The sequence below is a fragment of the Lonchura striata genome, chromosome 3 (genome assembly GCF_050655825.1).
Source record: "Lonchura striata isolate lonStrDom1 chromosome 3, ASM5065582v1, whole genome shotgun sequence".
Taxonomy (NCBI): domain Eukaryota; kingdom Metazoa; phylum Chordata; class Aves; order Passeriformes; family Estrildidae; genus Lonchura; species Lonchura striata.
The window spans coordinates 12,752,726-12,773,553 of NC_140705.1; the positions used below are offsets into that span (position 1 = coordinate 12,752,726).

The 20,828-nt window shown below is 36.5% G+C and overlaps 1 protein-coding gene across 1 annotated transcript; it reads right to left on the reverse strand.

Annotated features, from left to right (window-relative positions):
• Positions 1–1,120: 1,120 nt before the first annotated feature.
• DDX1 (DEAD-box helicase 1) lies at positions 1,121–20,627 on the reverse strand. The gene is made up of 26 exons (XM_021525379.3): positions 20,585–20,627; positions 18,708–18,759; positions 17,905–17,968; positions 17,350–17,379; positions 17,030–17,126; positions 15,533–15,580; positions 15,316–15,399; positions 13,925–14,008; positions 13,430–13,506; positions 12,125–12,197; positions 11,936–12,012; positions 11,136–11,250; positions 10,528–10,666; positions 9,443–9,503; positions 8,192–8,290; positions 7,416–7,505; positions 6,628–6,816; positions 5,555–5,606; positions 4,974–5,120; positions 4,235–4,326; positions 3,623–3,695; positions 3,134–3,206; positions 2,972–3,014; positions 2,646–2,741; positions 1,786–1,906; positions 1,121–1,449 (listed from the first exon to the last, which is right to left on the reverse strand). The coding sequence occupies exons 1-26, from the start codon at positions 20,598–20,600 to the stop codon at positions 1,319–1,321; spliced, it is 2,223 nt and encodes a 740-aa protein (XP_021381054.1). The 5' UTR covers positions 20,601–20,627; the 3' UTR covers positions 1,121–1,318.
• Positions 20,628–20,828: the final 201 nt, after the last annotated feature.

The following is a 20,828-nucleotide window of genomic DNA, read 5'->3' on the forward strand; positions in this document are numbered from 1 at the left end:
ATAAAATTAATTGCAGCTTCAACAGGTAAATATTAATGATCCGAATTCTTCTGCATCTAAATGATTTTAGGCATTGCAATAAATTTTGATTGACTTAGGATTGACAGATTTCATCACTTTTTCATGACAAGACCAACACAACACGATAGAATTTTTCTTCCCAAGTTCCACTGATAAGCACCCTATGTAACCTCCCCTTGGGATCAAGTAATATCCCAAATTGCTGTAAATGCAATACTTTGTTTAAATTAATGAGAAATCTATGTTTTTATTACAATCCCTGAGTCTCTCAGTCTGCCCTCTCCAGGTAACACTACAAATAATTTGCTCAACCTAAGTTTAAACTGATTGTCACTGTTTTTTCAAGAAGATGGAATGCTCTGTGAAAAGAAGACTTTACAAAGAAGGGAAAAGAAGGGATTTGTGGTTGTCTGGCATTCCCAATGACCTGAGATATTTGGATGACAGTCTGCAGGCAAAGTCACTAAAATTTTTAATTACCATTAGAAGAGTCACTAGAGGAAAAAACACCTAAAAAGAAATTCCAAACCAGACTGCAGTAACTTCAACTGAACAAAATCAACCTGTCTGAAAGCAGCACAAGAAGCATTAGATACTCCAGCCTATACTGCTGCATGAAAAAGCTTTTCCTGAAGTTTTATGAAATGCTTTAATACTCGCCTAGTATTTCCCAATGGATGCAAGAGTATTGTACAAATCTTTGTACCAATATTGCTACAATATTGTATAATCCATTTCAGATATTTAAGAACTGTGAGAAATCTAGAACTAGAGAATCAAAATGCAGTTATCAGCCTAGATGTAGAGGTTTAGGATAACAGAGCTTCAAATACATACTTGAGATCTGGGTTTTTTTCTTATTTAGTATCTTAAATATAAACAGCTGTCTGAATGAATATCAATCTATCTTTAGTCAGTCCAGCATTAAAAATTTACAGCACACAAATAATTAAATAATTTTTAACATAAATAAATAGAAATATAAAACTCTCCTCCCGTATTTGCCTAACTACCCTTGTGCTTTCAATAAATTAACAAACCAGCAAAAAATTATTCTGCAAATTAATCGTTTAAGGCAAAAAAAACCCAAACAAAACCATTTGATCTTTGACTTGTTTTATTTAATTAGGAGAACAGCTAACTCAGAGTTAACAATGCTGAACACTCTGTTCCTCATGCAAGAAGTATATTTAGTTTTAATCACTTTCTAACTACCTCTACTCAGAGACAGTGTGGGATTTTTGTATTTGCAGGGCAGAGCATTTGTTAAATCAATCCTTCTCTCCAGTGTAGCAAATCAGAATGTTCTGAACAGCTGGTTAGGAAGATAGCCAAGATGCAAGAAAGATGTCTGAGCCTCCTTTTCAAGGGCAGCCAACTCTTGTACTGTAGGTGCCAGAATATCCACATGGCCTTTATACAGTCCACCTGCCAAAAGAGACACAATCTAAATTATGTGTTCAAAGCCATTTTTCAGCAGAACTAACAATGCCCAACCACAGTCATTCAGAAAGTTAATTACTTTGTTAGAAAAAAAAAACACAAACAAACCAAAACAGGTACACACATACTCTTGTCACTTGCAACACACAGGCTGCATGTAAGAAATGCAAAAGATGGCAAAGAGCTTGCAGCTTTTTATAATCCATTTATTTATAATCTGTTATTTTTTTATTTATAGTCCATTATTCTGTAGTTACAGAGGAGACAACCAGGAAACTGAGCACTGCATAGCAAGGGAACTTGAGAGTAATTAATTCTTACCACCCAGAGCTCTTTTCTGCCCATATGTAACTTTCCCATCAAAATCATCCACTGGTACTTTTATGTCTGGTTCAACTTGGGCAATAGTGCAGTTTAAGTGCTCTTCAATCTCTCCCAGCAACTATGAGAAAAAAACTCAAGAAGTCTTTAAGTACTCTTATGGTCCAAGACTAGTCAAACTACTGTTCTGAACAGTCACATTTTAGTAGTTTGAACAGGAATGGTACACAAAATTTGGTCACAGATACAGAAGACTAACATATTTTTATTAGCTCAGACTATACAAGTTCATCTCCAATTTCAGTATCACTTTGCCCTACCTAGAAGACTTTATTTCATACACAACCCTACTTGTATGAATGACACTACTTAAGAGTTCACAGTTCAAGCTTATTTTACTACAGATGAGGTGTATTTGCCCTTCTTTATTAGCAAAAAAAGGGAAGTATTGATTTTTAACATGCATTCATAGCTGGTATACAAATCCCAGTGAAAACCTACTGAAGTGACAAACTATTTCCAGGTTAGAGAAACAATAGTTTTAAGTGACAGTTTTGCAATAAACCATCTAAATACAACTGTATAACTAACATCCTCTTAATCTTAACAGACTTTGATTAGGAAGACTCCAACAACATTAGCTAGGAATGTTAAAATAAGCTTTTATAATTAAACAACTTACAGAACATATAAGTTGAAAAGTTTTCTAATTTCTTCTTTAAATGGAATCAAAGATTATAAACACCTTTGTTTATATACAAATCTAAGATTAGATTTGTACTTCAACTAAACAGGTGAAACAAGAACTTTATTCCCAAATCTTTTAGAGGAATTGGGGAACATTTAAGAAAAATGCTTACCTGCATCTCATTGTACCATATGGTACAACCTCCTTCTTCCTTCAGTCTAGTGTTATAACAACCTTTTCCACGACTACTGCACACATGATACCAAACCTAGAAATAATGCAAAATAACCTCTAAACTTCATTAAATAGAGTTCATCACATATAATTCTGACTAATTATAGCATGAAAAAGAATTCAGGAATCTATTTAAGTTCTCCTGCAATTAAACAGGGACAAAAAAAAGCAGTTTTTCAATGCAGGATAAGAAGGTCAGATAGGAGCTGGGGACAGAACCTTAGTAAATAATGTGTGTTCATCTTTACTTTGGAGTAGAATTACCTTTTCTTTTTCTTTTGCCACAAGGGAGATTGCCAAACCCATCCTGAAATATTAGAAGACAAGGGAAGGAGAAATGTATTTCAGTAACTCTTGCCAACTTGTGAAACAACAACAACAAAAAACATCAAGAACACCTGGTGACTGCTCTGAACACACACATACCTCTCAGCTCTGCCGACTCTCCCAATTCGATGAACATAGTTCTGTTTTTCATCAGGGAGCGTCACGTTGATAACTGAGAACATGAGATTTTTTTTTTTTAATGTATGAGCTAAGCTCAGACACCTAAAATATTGTTTTGATTGCTGCAATTCCCCTCCTCAACCTATGTACATACTTTATTACAATAGTTACAGGTGTAACCTGCAATACCCACAATAAAAGCTCTCTCAAACTGCTTTCTCCCTGATTACTTTTTTGCAAGAATTGAAAACCAAATTAACAATTTTCAAAAATGCAGAACATCATCAAGTATTTGAGAACTTATGGTGAACAACCAAATTAAATATTGCCTAGTTTAAGCATTTAACATCTACATCTCTTAAAATTATGCTATAGGTCATATATTTATTTTAACTACTGGACAGGACCACCAATATATTGAAGCTCCATTGCAACTGAACAGGTTAGGTTTACAAAATTATGTCTTACCATATGGAACACCATGAATATCAATTCCTCTAGCAGCAACATCTGTGCAGATCAAGAAACGGACATCTCCTCTCTGCAAAAACAGAGCTTTAATGAAGTGTTGTGCTAAATTCAGCAAGTAAAATCCCAAGCAATGAAATCATAGTCCTTTGCACTTAGTTCACCTTGAAGTGTCTCTTTACATTTAGGAACACTTCAAATAAAGCACAAATAGCTTGGTGAATTACATCCTTGTTTCTTTCCCCAGCACCATAAAGCAAGCAAAAGATCAACAAAGGGCTTAATCAAAACTAAATTGCAATACTTTAACTTTTTTTTTTTTAAGTAGCCAAGTACTAAAGACTTGAAAAAACAGTGTAATTACTATAGAGTTTAAAATTAGGTTTTTATTTCAAAGTAGGCCCACTATCTTCTGGATTCAAACTCACAAAGGTCATAGTGGCTACCAGTACAGACCTCCACCTACAGAAAATGTGCCTTACAATTTCATGAAGTGGGACATAGAACATTTGAGTGCAATTTAATTTAAATGGAGAACTAGGAACACAAATTAACATATGAATTCAGATATTGGGAGGTGAGGAAAAAGCCTTCAAGAATCTGCTGCATCACCTTAAATCTTTCCAGGTTTTGCTTTCTTTCTTGAGGTTTTCTATCACCATGCAGACAGACGCATGAGAATTGATGTCCCTTCCTATCAGGGCCTGAAAGAATTTATATGAATTAATAACATCACATATAAGCTATGACACAGAACCATACAGAACTGGAAAAAAAATTTAGGCACTGGGGTGGAAAAACTACGCAAGACAAGCAGTTAAACACTCTTTCTCCCTCCTCCAAAGAGCACATCTGTGCAGGCATTTTTCCTTCCTTCCTGCTCTAAATTTCCCCATTTCTACAAATGTTCATCTTCACCTTTCTCCTCACACATCCCTTTCACTGTTCCTGTGTTTTCTTTCACATTTCTCCTTCTGTATCTTCTTAGGTGTGAACATCTCTTCCTATGTCTCTTGCCCTTAACAACTATCAATTTTATTAATATGTTTCAGCAGAGGCACCACGTGTTTTCTCACTGGTTCAAATTTTGGTGCATGATGGTCCATCCATTCTAGAACAATCTGGAAGAGGTACAAGACTGTACCTCTTGCTTTCTTTCACAAAGGGCACCCCTGCAGCTGCCTGCAACAAAACTCTGAATTTTATGCCCAGTCAGTACATAAAAAAACCTGAAGCACAATTTTATTTGTGCTGTGTCCCAGTACTGGTGACCTCTATCATATGAATTTGGTGTTGAAAAAACACAGAAGTGAGAAGAGTGAACTGAGTAAGGCTGACATGAAAATATTACCTCCACCCTGCTGGATGAAGTATTGCTCCATATTATCACAATCTATTTTAGTCCTGCAGAAGATAATGGCTTGATCCATCTTGTGCTCTTTGATTGCCCGAACAGTGTATTCTCCTTTTAGAATTTTAATAGCTTCAGACCACATTTCTAAATAAAAATAAAGGAATTATTTCACTCAAATTGCTTAAAAACATGAAGAACCTTTGAACTACATACTTTTGAAGCTCTCTAGCCTTCAAGTAGACAGTTAAACTTTTATTATTAGAGCAAGAAAGCTAAACCTTCAGTTTCTACCTCTCCCCTCCATGCTCCTATGCTCCAAGGTGATGAAATACAGGAAGAATAAAAGCACTCAGAAGTTTCAAATTTCTTATACACGCCAACAAACATTGTCTACAAATCTGCAAAATATCAAGTCTCTTTCCCACTTCCCAGTTACAGAAACACATTTCTCTTCAAGACTATTAGAATTTAGAAATAAGATTTTGGAGGAACATGACTCGAGGCCAGTATCTACTACAATTTACCTTTAATTCAAAACATGTATGAAAATTTCACTATTTCTTAGTGCTGCTCATTACCTGGAGTGTTAGCGCCAGGTCGTGTATTGTCTTTTGCATGTACTTCATCAGTCTAAGAAAAACAAAAAAGAACCCCAAGTCAGTAGCCCACTCTTTACAGAGAAATACTTAACTCTATTAACTTGTAACTAGGAATAAACTGAAGTTTAGAAGCAATCTTCGCATTCTGTTCTCCCATCAGCCATGTTTACCTACCTTTAGCTAAAGGAAAGTCTTGTGTATTTAAGCATACCAAACTTCTTCATAAAAAAAGGCAATAAAACTATTTATTTGGACACTGGAAGAAAACAGTTTTGAACAAAGTGAAGAATTAAAACCACCCAAACCAACCTGATTTAAAAGATACTGTAAAATATGGTTAAATCACACAAATAGTAATTCCTTATCTTTTCCCCAATGCTAGGCTGAATCAGATATAAACTTAAAATCCAAAAGAAATAAACTCACACTATGACTTAATGAAAAGTTACTAACATGTGATGAACAGAGGTTTCAAAGACAAAGATTAAGAAAACCTATAACTTTGTAACTGCATCAGAGTTGCCAAGAACCAAATATGGTTCCAGGTTATTCAGGACTTGAATACTAAAGACCTGAACAACCAACACCTTTTCACATGAATAGGTGTCAGGTGAATGTAGAATCTGGAATCTCAGATGCAGTCTGATATGAAATCCATCCCTGTAAAAACTGCTCATCTCACATGGGTTGGAAACAGAACTACCTTATAGAATGATCCATTTTGGCAGGTTTACTCCCTCCTGCCAAGTCAGAAAAGAGATACTAAGTACAGTTAGGCCACGGACCATTAGCTGTGTATTGAATGAAAAAGCACAATGCCATTGTTCTCTAGTGCAAATCAGACTGTTACTCTATCAAGCTCTTCCTCAGTCACCTTTGTAACACTGAGCTGCTCAGAAACAGTATTATGCCATTACTGATATAACTACCATGGAACAAACCATTTCAGATTAAGCTGTTTCAATAGCCAGCAAAGATCCTTCAATATTAGGCCCCCTCCTGAAGGTTAAATAAGTAAACATGTACTTTTCACATACTCAATTTTCACTTACTCTGATATGATTCTTGCCGAGTCTTTCCCAGAGTTTATCAGTTTTTGGATTTACAGGCACAACTACATGGTGTACAGTTTCAGGGACAGAATCTTCTCCTTTCAAGTCAACCCAGGTGGGAAAATGCATGATTTTTTCAGATAGTTTTTTCACATCAAAAGAATGCAGTGTTGCAGAGCACACAATCACCTGAGAAGAAGAGAGTCATATGGATACTACTGAAGGTAAGATCCTCCCAGTCCAAAAAGGTGGGAGTAGAACTGGATGAATATTATGTAGTTGAATAGCATAATGTAGCAAAACAGCAAGCATCTGGATTTCCTCATCACAGGAACCACTCACCTGGCAAGAGGCAAGACACAAAATAAGTTGCTTAACTATTCTGTTAGAGACCCAAAAAACTAGCAGGAAGAATGCAAAATTATTGGAAGTTGATGAACCAAGATTATTAATACATTAGAAACCAAAGTATGTGTTCAGTCGTGTTTGCTATATTTATATATAAATAATTCAAATTCAACTGAAAACTGCCAAACACTAGGCTTCAACATCTAGAATGCTAGAAATATTTTCACAGGCAATTACTGAACTCACTGAACATGTGTTCATTTTGGACAAGAGCTTTTGAAAACTCCAAAGAAGCATGCTCTATACCAAATAATAGTCGACAACTGAAAGCAGAGCACAACACACACCCCAAAAAATATTTAAGCAAACAAAACAAGCACCCACAAAAAAAAAAAACAAAAAAACACAAAAAACCCACCAAAACCACAAACATTTCATACCTGAAGTCTCTTTCCATCTGAGGTTATTTGAGGAATTTGACTGTGGATCCTGTTTATGAAATCTGAATAACCTTGGAGGAGAAGGCCATCCTGAGTGGGAATGAAATAAGAGATGAAGCTGCAAATCTTCTCTCTCATTTCTCAGTCGTTATACTTGAGTTAGATAAGCAATACACTCCTAATATCAGAAGTTCTTGCTTTTAATTAGCTGGATAGGTCAATGCATGGCAGTATCTCTGTAATATCTTTATTACTAAGGAGAAAAAACCCACATTTTTTTGGGTGGAGCACTTACATTATAGCTGCTGAGAAGCTCAGCAGCTACTCCTAGCTAACATCCCAAGGCATTTGATCTTTGTGAATATTCAGATGTACTACAACAGATCAGAGAGATGCCGTTATTTCACAGCATATTGAGTACAACAATCACTGGCTTTAAGACCTGCTGGGTTAACTAACACTTATATTTTATCTTTGTCCTTCGAGCTCCCTGCAGTGGCAGGGACAGACTTCAGTACCTTGTAAATATAATTTGAAATACATTTTTCTATCAGAAAAATTCCGAACAGATTTAACAGAGAGGCTATGAGGGTGGGGGGAAAAAAAGTAGGTTACTATGGTTGCAAACAATGAGAAGATAAAGGTGGAACAGTCTATAGGTATCTAACTGTTCCACTGAATTATCAAATACCATAGAACAATCATGTTTCACTTTTTTGCAAATATCATATTGCATTTCAGAACAGAATTTAAGCAGTACTTAATTCTCTACATACAGCTTCATCCAGAACCAGGAATCTAACTTGAGATAAATTAATCTTTCCTGTTGAGACCAGGTCATCCAGCCTTCCAGGAGTTCCAACGACAATATCCACCTATGAAGTACATCAAGAGTATGAGTTGGTCCTGTAACTAACTAGAGATATTAGAAGTTTTATCTAAGCTTAATATTATGAGACAATTATAAGTATAATGCTTTATCTTTTATTAATTATAACTTCATAAAATTCTAGAGTAATTTGATTTGGAGGGACCTCTTGAGATTATCTGGTTTCCACTCCCCACCTTCACATGCAAATCAAGGACAATTTTTAAGTTACTTTAGGTAGCTGCCTAATACAATTTTCAGAACCCTTCTGGAAAGAGATCCTACAATCTTATTTCTGGGCAACCTGCATTTTGGTTCTACAGTCATTTCATCAGCAGACTCTACCTTGGGGAGGAAGACTTCCCTTATTTGGGAAGTGCTGTTTCCCATTTTTCCTTCCCTGAATTCCAAGCTGTCTAATTTTGTTATCAAAAGCCAACAAACAAATTTGTTTTTAAACAGGGATAAATTTTTCTCATGGTGGAAGGATACAAAGTCATATCAACTATAGAAATAACTTCAGATTTTGCCAGACAGAAAGGTTCACAATTAAGAATTTAGCATTCACATGGAAGTCAGATAACCTTCCAATTCAAGAAGGCTTAACAGAAAATTTTTACTTTGGTAGCTAGAACCACTAGAAAATTTGTCAATAGTGATGTGCTTTCACTTCCAAAAGTGTGTCTTAAATAAAAACCAGGGCTCTGTGACTCTCTTCTCCCTACAGTGTGATTGAATCAATTGTACATTCCATGCTGCTGAAACCAGACCACTTCCTTCTATGTAGGACTGGTTTGTAGTGTAGGTTCATCTTGGTAACTGCAGACTATTTTTATTCACAAGAAGATGGGACAGTTAAGTTAATAGAAAAATGGTCTTGTTGGTTAAGGACAAATGGCAAACGATTTTACCTTTTAAGACTTCCAAGAGTACTCAGGCTTCAACAGAACTTGACTAGGTATTATAGGTACTTGTATTGACATGGAAGTAAAGAAACAGCTGCTAGACTGGTGCAACATGAGCTTGCTACCGACTACATTTTCTTTTTAACTTGTTTATTATTCTTATTACATGAGTTATCACCATTAACATCCCCTAGCAACATCATAAATTACCTGAAACCCAATCTAATAAATCATATGAAAAAAATACAACTTACACCTTGTTCCAGTACAGAGAGTTGATCTCTTGCAGCAACTCCACCAATAATTAGCAGTTCCCTAAAATTACATCAATATATTTGACATTTACTCATTGATTATATTCAGAAAGTAAACAAAACATCTGTCTGAAAACTGATTATTTTATTGACAGCTGACAATTAACAGCACTGAACAGTAATTTAAGAATAAAATAATAGAAAAAATTAATTTTGAAACTCATCCTTTCATATGTAGTGTATGATATTTCAATTCAAGTGAAAACTTTGTTACCAAATTGTATTTGAATGTGATTAATTTATCATTGTTGTATTAAACAAATTAGCACCTTAACAAATTTATCCTACAAAGTGTTTCTTAAAAATCTCAAAAATAATGTAACTTAGTTCAATAAAGTTTCCTGTGTCCTTGAAAGTTAGAGATGCAAATAATGGCAAACAAAATGAATCTTTCATTGTAGCTTACCCATTCCTATTGCTTAGTCACAGCAATTTTAGTAAATGCACTCTTATAAACAGATTGCAGTTTAGAATTGGGAAATGTTGAAGTTTTAGAAGCACAGTCAAAGCAGAGACAACTTAAAACCAAAGCAACTTATAGACAATTCACTGTCCAGAATGCAACTCCATGATAATTTCGTCTTGTAAGCACATTAATTAGAGAGAGCAGACCCTGTATATAACTATCTGATGGAGGTGAAAAACAAAGTGGGGGGCAGAGAGAGATGGGGATATAGGAAAATGTTTAAGAAAGGAGTGCAGTAAGCAGACAATGTTTTTAGTTAATAAAAGCATGTGAAGTATCATACCAGTTAGCATTGATAATTAAAAAAAAAAACCCTACCCACCAAATTTGTTATATGACAAAAAGGCACTCCACTGATAAAACATATCAAAAACCATCTAAGTGGTCTACTGTAGCTGCACAGTCAGAAGTTTGGTTGGCAGCAGGTTATTACTGATATTATCAGCAGCACTGCATATTATGGTTCACTTAGCTACAAAGTGGAACCCACCCCCTCATCTCTCTATGAAGTTACAACCATGGAAAATATCATAAATGCAACTAACAAATTTACTATTACCTTAATTTGGGATTATCAACGTATTTTTTGAACTGTTTCACATTGTTCAAAGTTTGCTCTGCCAGCTCTCTTGACGGTTCTACAATCAATGCTTTTGGAGCATTTGGAAGGTTCTGTGCTTGAACCACTTGTGCATTTCCTAAGTGGAAAAAGAATCCCAGTTAAGACAAACTACATTCCTATTCTGGAATTTTTTTACTGGTAACAGATCTGGATTTCCTATTAGTAATTTAAACCTAATAATTCTAAATGCTCCATTGAAAGGTGATCTGATTGCTCTCTCAAATATGAGTAACTTCAGAATAATGATCAGAACTTACAAGTGGGTGTACTGGCCATGCAGGATAACCTATTCCATTGTGGATCATAAAGACCCACACATATTTTTATGATAACACTGTTGAAAACACTGATGTATTTCTAAATTCAAAACATTAAAGACTATTAGTGGTTTAAGAGTAAGAAAATCTGGTATACTTTCAGAAAAGCACCAATATTTCCTCATTCCTGCTGTATTTAAGATCTTTCTGATTGAAATTAAAGGGAAAGATGCTCTGTAACACAACCTGAATACAGAAACAAAAGAAGCTTATAAAAATATAACCTACCTGAGTGTTGTGATTTTACAACACTACCCTCAGGAGCCTTGCAAAGGCCAACATAGCCATCTTTTGGTGGAAACTTGAAATCTTCTTCACCAAAATTGAATTTCAATTCAGCATTCTAGGTTTCAACACAGTTGTGTCATACACACCAATTCAAGAGACCACATAAAATGAAAAACAACTCAATAATGAAAAAAACAGACAAGGAAATAGGGAAGGTCTTTCCTTCTCCCATCTTATACATTCCTCTTCCCCAAGTTGCTGGTACCTACAAAAACCCCAACCAAACACAGCAGAAAAAAAGCCAACAAGAAAACCAAATCATTTTTTCTGAAGTTGTACATTTCTCTAACCACTGAAAGGTGCTAAAATCTTTACTGCTTGAGAGAGAGACTCAAGAAGACTAACTTAGAAAGACATAGTACTACAATACAGTAATGTTAGAATTCAGAACAAATAAAACAGACTATCTGACTTTCAAGCTATTTGCTCATATCAGTTAAATAGCAGTACATCAAAGCTTAATACACACAGCACAGCACTGTTATTAGGAATTATTTATCTATACTAAGGCCTAACTATAAATTCAAGATTAAAATCTGAATTTGAACATTTAGCTTAAATGGTACTCAGAGCTAACACACACGTTATTTCTTCAGTAGTAATACTGGTAAACCAAAGAAAACTGACTTTACATTAACAACTGCAGTAACTGTAAGTGGCTATGCAAATTTTATACTTAAGTAGCTCATTAACAAACCCAGAAAAATGGTAATCTTGAACATCTGTAACATTCCTGTTACCTTCAGTACACAAGCTGCAAAAAGCGCTTGGTTCCTTATATGTGGTGGGATTTCAAACGCAAGGCCAAGGTCCTTCCCTGAAAGTAGGGTTGGTTCAGTCAGACCCTGCAAGTGTGTGCATTCCTCTCCCTCCCTCCCCAGTGGTGAAAACATCCAAATAAAATTCCAAAGAAAGAGAATAAAACCTACCATTTTTGGAAAATTTAATTTGTCCTTTTTCTGTGTCTAGATAACAGCCAATTGTATCATGCATAGTGAATTCCTGCAAAAAAAAGTTTGTGCAGCTAAGACATTTTCAGTGCATTAAGGTGACTTAGCGCTTATATTCCGTCAGCTTTTAGTTTTCTTACCTCTCCCTAATAAATGCTGATTCTTGAGAGAAGTCAAGCAAGTTCAATTTATTTCAGTCAGACCGTTGTAAATAGAACACATATTTCTATTTGATTACAAGTCTTCAGTTAACTGCCCAATTGATCTTAGCTATTTAAACATTTATTACGACTTTAAATTTACTTCAAAAACCAAACGCAATGACGATACATTTAAGTCATTTACCTGGAAGTATTCTGCATTATGGAAAAGCACATTAGTCATGTATTTATTAGCCAATGTAAATCTAAGCTTAGAACACTAAACATGGCATCAGAAAACTGTACTTTAACTATAATAAAAGACTAACTCTCGAAGATGATGCTATATGCATGTTATATATACTAAAGTGCTTTATTTAAGTATCATGAGATCTGCTATTTTTAAAGGTATTCAGTAACATCTATATATTATAAAGTGTTTCTAATAAACAGCTCAAGAGTCACTATTAAACAAGCTACAGCAGTCATAGAAGTTGCAGGTTTTATAACATTGGGTTATTATTAGCACAAAAAGACTTGAGTTTCTGCTTTAATACTAATTTATTTATGTTTAAATACCTCAATTCCACTGCTACACTACACAAAAACCATTACAAGTATTCCCAGCAGACACTTCAGAAGTGTACATTAAGGTAATGACAAACCCAACTCAATAGCCAGAAGTAGTGCACTCTATGTCTTAGTAGCAATTAATAATGCATTTTGACAGACTACAGAGTTGTGAAATTACTTCTAACTTCTGGTAAACAGAATATGATGCCCTCACTTGCATGTCCCCAGTGTATACAAATGGGTTGATTTATTCAAGCTAAAACTGAAGTAAGTCAAGATAAATCTCAAAAGGTCAGTTAACTTTTAACCTGTAACACACAGCAAAATTTTAATTTCTGAATAAATCAGTATAATTGCAGTATAACCATGATCATGTCTCAAGCTTATAACTGCTTTTGTCGAATCTTTTAATAAGCTTTTATGCAAAATTGCTTCAATGTTCCATTGGCCTTTTGCCCAGTGAGCCTCCCTTAGCAGTGAGCACTGTTTTAAAAGACAGTTTATTTAAACAGCACAAAACTGACATGCAAAACTTTTAGTAATATTTCTACCGAATGCAATTCAAGCTTACCTCACCATAACTGTCAAACTGCTTGTTGTGAGATTTCTTACCAGTGCCACCAAATCCAAAGCCAAATTTATCAGTGCCTGAAGACAAGACAATAGACTTTTATCTTTTGGTTAACAGGTTATGCTTTTTCCTTTTGGTAGTAGCAACTGAAATCTCCAACACTATCACATAAGCAAATAATAGACAGTGCTAACTACAGATTTCTGACCTAGATGTACACCAAACTAGTACTTTTGCAGCAGTACATTTATAGATTTTACTAGTCTCCAGTCATCTTAATTTAAAAAAAAATACCAAACCATAAAAGGCAGAAAGTCACAGAAGACAAGAAAACACTGCCACTTACAGGAAGTAAAATACTTATAGAAAACATTTTCAACTCTCCAATACAGGGATCCTTCCCGAGGAGTCCATTCTCTGCAACACTAGAACAGAACTCCGCCCATTCCATGTCAATATAAAAACTAGCAATAGGTTCTTCAGAAGGAAACTCACCCAGATCTAGGGAAGCCTGCATAGTTGACCAACCAACTCTGCACAAGCCTTGGTCATGACAGGAAACTTCATAGTAGTATTTCCCTTTAAAAGAAAAAAGAAAGGATTTAATACAATACCCAAATTCATTAAGGTGGTTCAGACTTGCTACATCCAAGACCATATGAATCTAACATCCCAATCCTGCTAAAAGTGTCATAAAATCCCCTACACTTTATTTGTGTGAAAAGGCTGTGTGTATACCTACGTATGGAATGAAGAAAGAGCAGGCAAAAGAGACAAAGTACACACAGAGGTAGTGTGTGAAAGGCTCCGAAGGAATGACAAGCAAGAGAGAAGTCATCCTACTGAATGCATGGAAACTGATACCCAGGACACAAGGTTCTGCAGAATCAGTACCAGACCACCAGCATGCCCCAGCATCAACAACTGCTTGTGCCACTTGAAGAACATCCAGCTGGCTGTTATGTACACACAGAATTATCTGCACACCCCATAAAAGGAGACTGTTTAGTGTCTTTCTGAACACATATCCAGAACTACTGGAGTATCAGGATGACTCTGCTTCTGAGTCAAGTGTTACAGTTGGCCTCTCAACTATTGCTACAACCACAGAAGCATGAAACTTTTGCACATCTGTGTGAAGTCTGTGAGGAAACAACTCGATGTACTGTGTGCATAGCCATATCCTAAAAAAATACATTCTGATTAATATTAGTTATGATTCTGCCTCCTGCAACTTAGTCTCTTGTTGATGCCTAAAGATTTTTAGCTTTCTATGTATACTTCATGTATTTGTAGCTTAGTAGACTTAGCTATAACTTCTAGTACATTTCCTGCTTTCTTTCCCACAGTGAACAAACTCTTTGATGCATTCTTGAAGTTTTGTTTAGTCTTGCTTGTTAGCTTACCAAGGACATTTTATTTTGTACCATATATCATAGACATAATAAAGGTAGAGTCAGAGGACAAGTGGGGAGAGCTCCAGTGGGGCAGAACCCAGAGGGGGCAGGATTACCTAACCAACTGCTCAATACTGGCTGGGTATTCTAACTGCCCAATCTTATAAAATTGTAGGAATCTAATTCAGAGCATGGTTTTCACCATATTGTGCACCTGAAGGCTTTCAAGTAAAGGTTTGTTTTTCTATTATTATTTTAAGGTTGTTTGGGAAGGTTTTGTTCTACTTTCAGGCATCACTATCAGGAAAAAGGTAATTTACAACACAAGGAGAACAAAATACAGGTATTTGTCATTTCTAAATCTTAAGCTACTAAATTTGGACAGATGGATACAAAATGCAGCCATCTACATTAACAATGGCTGATAAGCAGGCATTTCAGCTGAAACTTTTCTGGAAGAGTATTCAAAACACATCACTTTATATTTACCTTTAGTCACTCCTCTAGTTGCTCTGCATCCATGCCATTCTTTTATTTCTCTGCTTTGACAACATAAACCATCCGATCCAATTGCTGAAAATTACAAGACAGTTTTAGTTAAAGAAATTGCCTAACTGCTTTTAAAAGAAAACTTCATGCATTCTTTCCTCTAGTTTATTCGTTTTTACCAAGCAAAAGTTCTCAAGTGAAGAGCAGGACAACTCACCAAAAGCTGATCCTCTGTCATAGGGGTTCATTTGCCATTTATTAAGCACTAAGTTTGAAAGACAATAACAGGAAAAGCATTTAATCAATAAAGCAAGCCTGAAAAACTCAAAGTAGAAGTTCAAATTGTTTCTATAATGTTTGGCTTAAGTTTCTGGGGAAATAGCTTTGTTCCAATGAAATTCATATAAGCTCAAATGAAGGCCTACAATCCGAAGGAGAGGCACAGATGTTTAATGCAAAGGTATTCTAAGGAAGTTTAGATTATTCCATTAAGAACACAGATGAAGTTACTTAAAAATGCAACTGCAAACAATGAAGACTTTTATAAAATAAGGGAGTTTCACACAATCAAATTCAGACGTAAAATATCCAAAACTATATTAAGAACAACAAATTTGAAACACATGATTTGCCGTTTCTGTTCCAAGCTTACATTAAGGTATTTTTCAGGCTATAAGTCAAAATGTCATTACTAAGGAGCTAAGACACATGCACATACAAATTCTGACTTCATTTTTTATATGCTAAACAACATGCTGTAATAAAATCTGTACATGATTAAAAAAAAAAAGGTGTCATTTCAATTAGGTTTACAGATTATATTTGCATATTACATTCTCTCAAGGATTTTATTTTAACTGTTATTAAGTTGACTTTACTGTCACCTATGTAGCAGTAGTTATAATGATGAAAACTTCTGTAACAACTTCAGAGTGTTGTTTATGCAAATACTGTTCACTTGCATAAAACCCAATTTTATCAGTACCACAGACTGGACATGGTTATTGGCTTAACTGTTCCAAGCTTAATTAAATGGATGCATAATAGACTCTCAAATAATGTGAAGATATTATCATGGCTACAATCCATTAGCTGAGTTCCAGCCCTGTGCATTTACTGCTCAATTCAATGTTTACTAGAACAAACAACATATCAATTATTCAATTCCAAACCTAGGCAGGTGCCAAAAGGAACACAACACCTCTACTCAGCACAGCAGAACTGAAAGATCCTATACTGTTACCCCAGCCACACAAAAATATGTTTGAGCCTAGAAGAGTTTTCTGCCCAAGCTCATTTAAGAGGCCCAAACCAACTCCATGGTGTCATAGCTGGTCTCACCTAATCCTGCAACAGAAAGATATTTTTTAACTCCTTCTTTTAAGGTGGGCACCACCACCACTTCACATCTTGCAAGGCATCAATCTAGTATGTATTTCAGAAGAACACAGGAAGCAAGGTGTGGATCAGCCAGCCTCAAGTTGAAAACGAGCATTACTAAGAGTCTGCAGTCAAATGCACACCAGTTCTTCCCATGATTTCACCAGTAAATTTTTATTCTCTATTTAATAAAACACTGAATGATGATATTCTGCTTACATTATCCCAAACTATGGAAAAAATACTTATGTAACAGCAGATTAACTTTACTTTTAAAAGTGACAAAATCAACACAAAGTTTTGAATTTAAGGGATGTGACATATAAAACCATACCTCCTCCTCCAGTTTTAATAGTGGCTTTTCCTTTCTTGCCTTCCATTTGGTCTTTCAGTGTTTCATAAACAATTTGGATAACTGGAATGCTGAAAGCCTAAAATGAAAAGTCACTTTAATTCCACAAGTTATACACTTATTTCCAACCTTGTTTTCAGGTGCAATACCCACAGCCAGAAATAATGAAATACATTCCTACATGTATGTTGGTAAAGACTATTACCAATAATGCTTAAACACATATAAACATTCTCTCTGCATATATGAGACCATTTAAATAAAAACTTTTACCTTCTGCTAATATAAATTTGATTACTTACACCAGTTTTTCCACTCCCGGTTTCAGCAGCCTATAAGAAGAAAAATACAAGAGTTTAACCAGGACTGTAAAGACTGTTCTAGAATTCTGTTTTGATAAATTAAGTTTATTTTTTAGAAAGTATTATTCTGCTTTGTGGAATGAAGAACACAGAGATCCATAAAAAACATGATGAACAAGGCATACTAATCTGATACTTTCAAGGTTATTGATACTGCAGCATTGGTCTGGGCAGCCTAAGTCATGTTCCATATAGAGCTGTGTCAGGTGTTTACAGCCAAAAGGAGAGCAGATGAGATCAGACAGCCCTCATTCATGTGGCAGTGCCTGTCAAGAAGTCAAAAAATAAAGCCTAATACTACCACATTTTATATGCAAGAACAGCTAGAAACACACTAGGAACTCAAAGAGGCTTTTACCTGAAGAATATGCTTTCTGTTGAAGTGGGACAGGAAAGCTAGTCTAGATATGGACCCATTTGGAAAGAACAAAATTCACCACACAAACAACAATTAGACACAGGATTTCTACAAATGGGGCTATTCTGCCTACATACCATAAGCACATCACCACCTCCTAAGATCAACGGGATGGATTCTGCTTGGATATCTGTAGGGAGACTATAGGAAAGAACACATTAACACAAGGCAATGTTCTGTAACAGTAGAAAAATAAAATTTTATTTATATAGAAATTCACAGAAACCATGGTCATCTGCAATATAAAGCATGTAACTGCTATTCCTCCAGGCTTGCAGTGGATTCAGCTGCACCTTGGTAAGAGTGCTACATCTCACATCATCATGCTAAACTATCAAAAACCTTATTAACTATATATTCCTTGTCTTCCTTTCTTCAAATGAGTTTCTTTTTAAAGCCGCTTATGCTGACCTCATTTACATGACTCCTGTTCAAAACTGGAAAAAAAGTAAAGATAACTAAACTCAAACAGCATTTTCAGACAATCACACCTAACATTCATATGAGAAGAACTACATACATTAAGGTTGTCCATACTGACAACTTTCTGAATGACAATTTAAACTAGCATCGATTACGGGACAGTATTTCATCCAATAACCCTAAGATAGATATAAATAAACCAGGGGCAGAGAGCCTTTTGTGAAACAAAAGAAGTGAAGCATAAGCAGTCATGCTCTGCCTGTCCAAGTTTAAATGTTACCGCTGCAGTCACAGTTTGTATTCCTCAGTCTTTCACACTACAGAGAAGCACACAAGGTGCAATGACAGTTAAAGGAAAACACACATCCAACTCTGCTTTAATGTGACAGCAGAGGTGCTTTAAGCAGCATGTCATCCGTTGCTGAAAGGCAAATTAGTTTGCCACACTCCTACTTACAGCCAGTCCATCTCCTCCACTGCTTGAGCTATCTCAGGCATAACACCCATTTCTGTAAGACAAGCAAAAAAAGAGCAAGTAGTGTTATTAACCTCACAATGCCCAAAGATTGCCAAGCATCGACACTTCCAGCTACAGACAGAACCATGGAAAACCACATTTTTTGGCAACAGCCTTCACGCCAGCACCCACTGATGGAAATGTCCTCCCTTCCTCACAGGCAGCTTTGAGAGTTGTCCCCACTCAGTGCAGAGTAAGTCAGGCAGGGCAGGGGCGGGTACAGACACAACAGCAAAGCAAACACACTGGGAACAGAGCACCATTTCAAGGGCAAGGTACTACAGACTTTGTTAATCACAAATACCTCACTTTCTCTACAGCTGAGGTGTAAACAGTAGAAGAAACCTATATCCTCTAATGACTCTAGTTCACCAATCTTGCCTGGTAATAAGAAGATAGGGCTTTGATTTTGATAAAGTTACTAATTACAGTTTTTAAAGTTTTTTTTTTTCTTGGATACTCCTTCTGGCAAACTCATATCAAAGTCTGATGGTTGTACCTCAGACACAAGTTAAATATGGAGCAACATGCTTGTATGTTGATAAACAAATCCTCCATTTTTAAAAAGGAAAACAAAAGAAAACTGAAGCTATTCAAAAGGAAAGCAGATGCTAACCAACCCAAATGCTGGTAGCACACCATCAAAATAAAAATTTATGTGTTGGTCATCTCTTTGGGTACAAAAGGTTACTCTAAATCAATCCCTTCAATTCCTATAAACATGCACCTTTCCAAGCAGAGGTTTCACACACTGGCCTCTGCACTGCCACATGCTGGGTTTCAGACACAGCATGCACATGCACACACTCAGCTGGGCTGCTGCACAGCCCAAAATTATTTTTCCACTTGCTATAATACAAATGCTGTAAGAAACGTGTTTTATTTGTAATGTGATTGCAGGAAGCTTTAATATTTTCAAGTGCTGGCCTTTAATCCTACAAAAGTAGACTATCCACACAAGCAACAAAATCAAGAGCAATCAAAATCAATTCCTACTAATTCCAAGTTGGAAACAAATCCATACGTATTTCTTCCCATATACTTCCAACTCCCACAGTTTAATTCAATATAAAGTACAAGAATTTAATCAAACAATGACACCATGACATTTTCCTCAACTACATCCAAATTTATCCTGCTGTATAGCATCCAAACTGATCTCTAGATATCAGGAAAAAGCTTCAGCATTTCCCCCCTATGATAAGATGCAAAAAGTTCAGTTAAAAGGAACAAATTAAAAACCCCACAGACTTTAAAATTTTACAGAACTCTGATCTTGGCTGGCTGTCTATTTGTACAAATATCTGCATGGGAAAGGGGACACAAAGAATGATGCTTCCACCTTTAATAGTAAGCTTTCGGATTACAGTTTACTGTTGTATGCACATATATAGTTTATATAAAACACATATACATATATATTGCTAAACCGTATCACCAAGCAGAGCTTCCCTTATAAAAAGCCAGTATTATACAGAGAACCTATGATAAACTTCCCGTTACTGAAACAAGTCAGCATGAGGAACGAGCCTAACTTTTAAGCTGCCCCATTTCTAGATCCACATATGCAATAAAACCTGCAAAACCGTTCCGATAACAAAATCTCACAGCCTATAAAAGCCCGAGGACACGGGGAGAGGCACCTACATCCCCCGCGGGCCTCGCAACCTTCAGCCTGATATATGGTCAGCCACACACTACCGCGGGCCAGGCTGGGAGGGCGGCCGAGGAGCTTCCCCCCGGCGCCGCAGGGAGCCCGAGAGCCGCGGGCAGAGGCGAGAGGCCCCCGCAGGGCCGAGAGGCCCCGCGCCACGTACCCGAGAACGCCGCCATCTTCGCCCCGGCAGCGCCGCCAGCAGCGCAGGGCGCAGGCGCGCGGCTCGGCCTCCGCGTTATGGGGCCGGGCGGGCGCAGGAGCCGCGCGCCGCGCGTTCCGCCCCGCCCGCGAGCGCCCCCCGGGTAGCGCTGGCCCCCGGGAGCCAAAGGCGCCGGGTGCGTGTGGACATTCGCTATTATTCTCCAGGTTTTACAGAAGCTTCCCCAGATTCTGCACCATCTTGT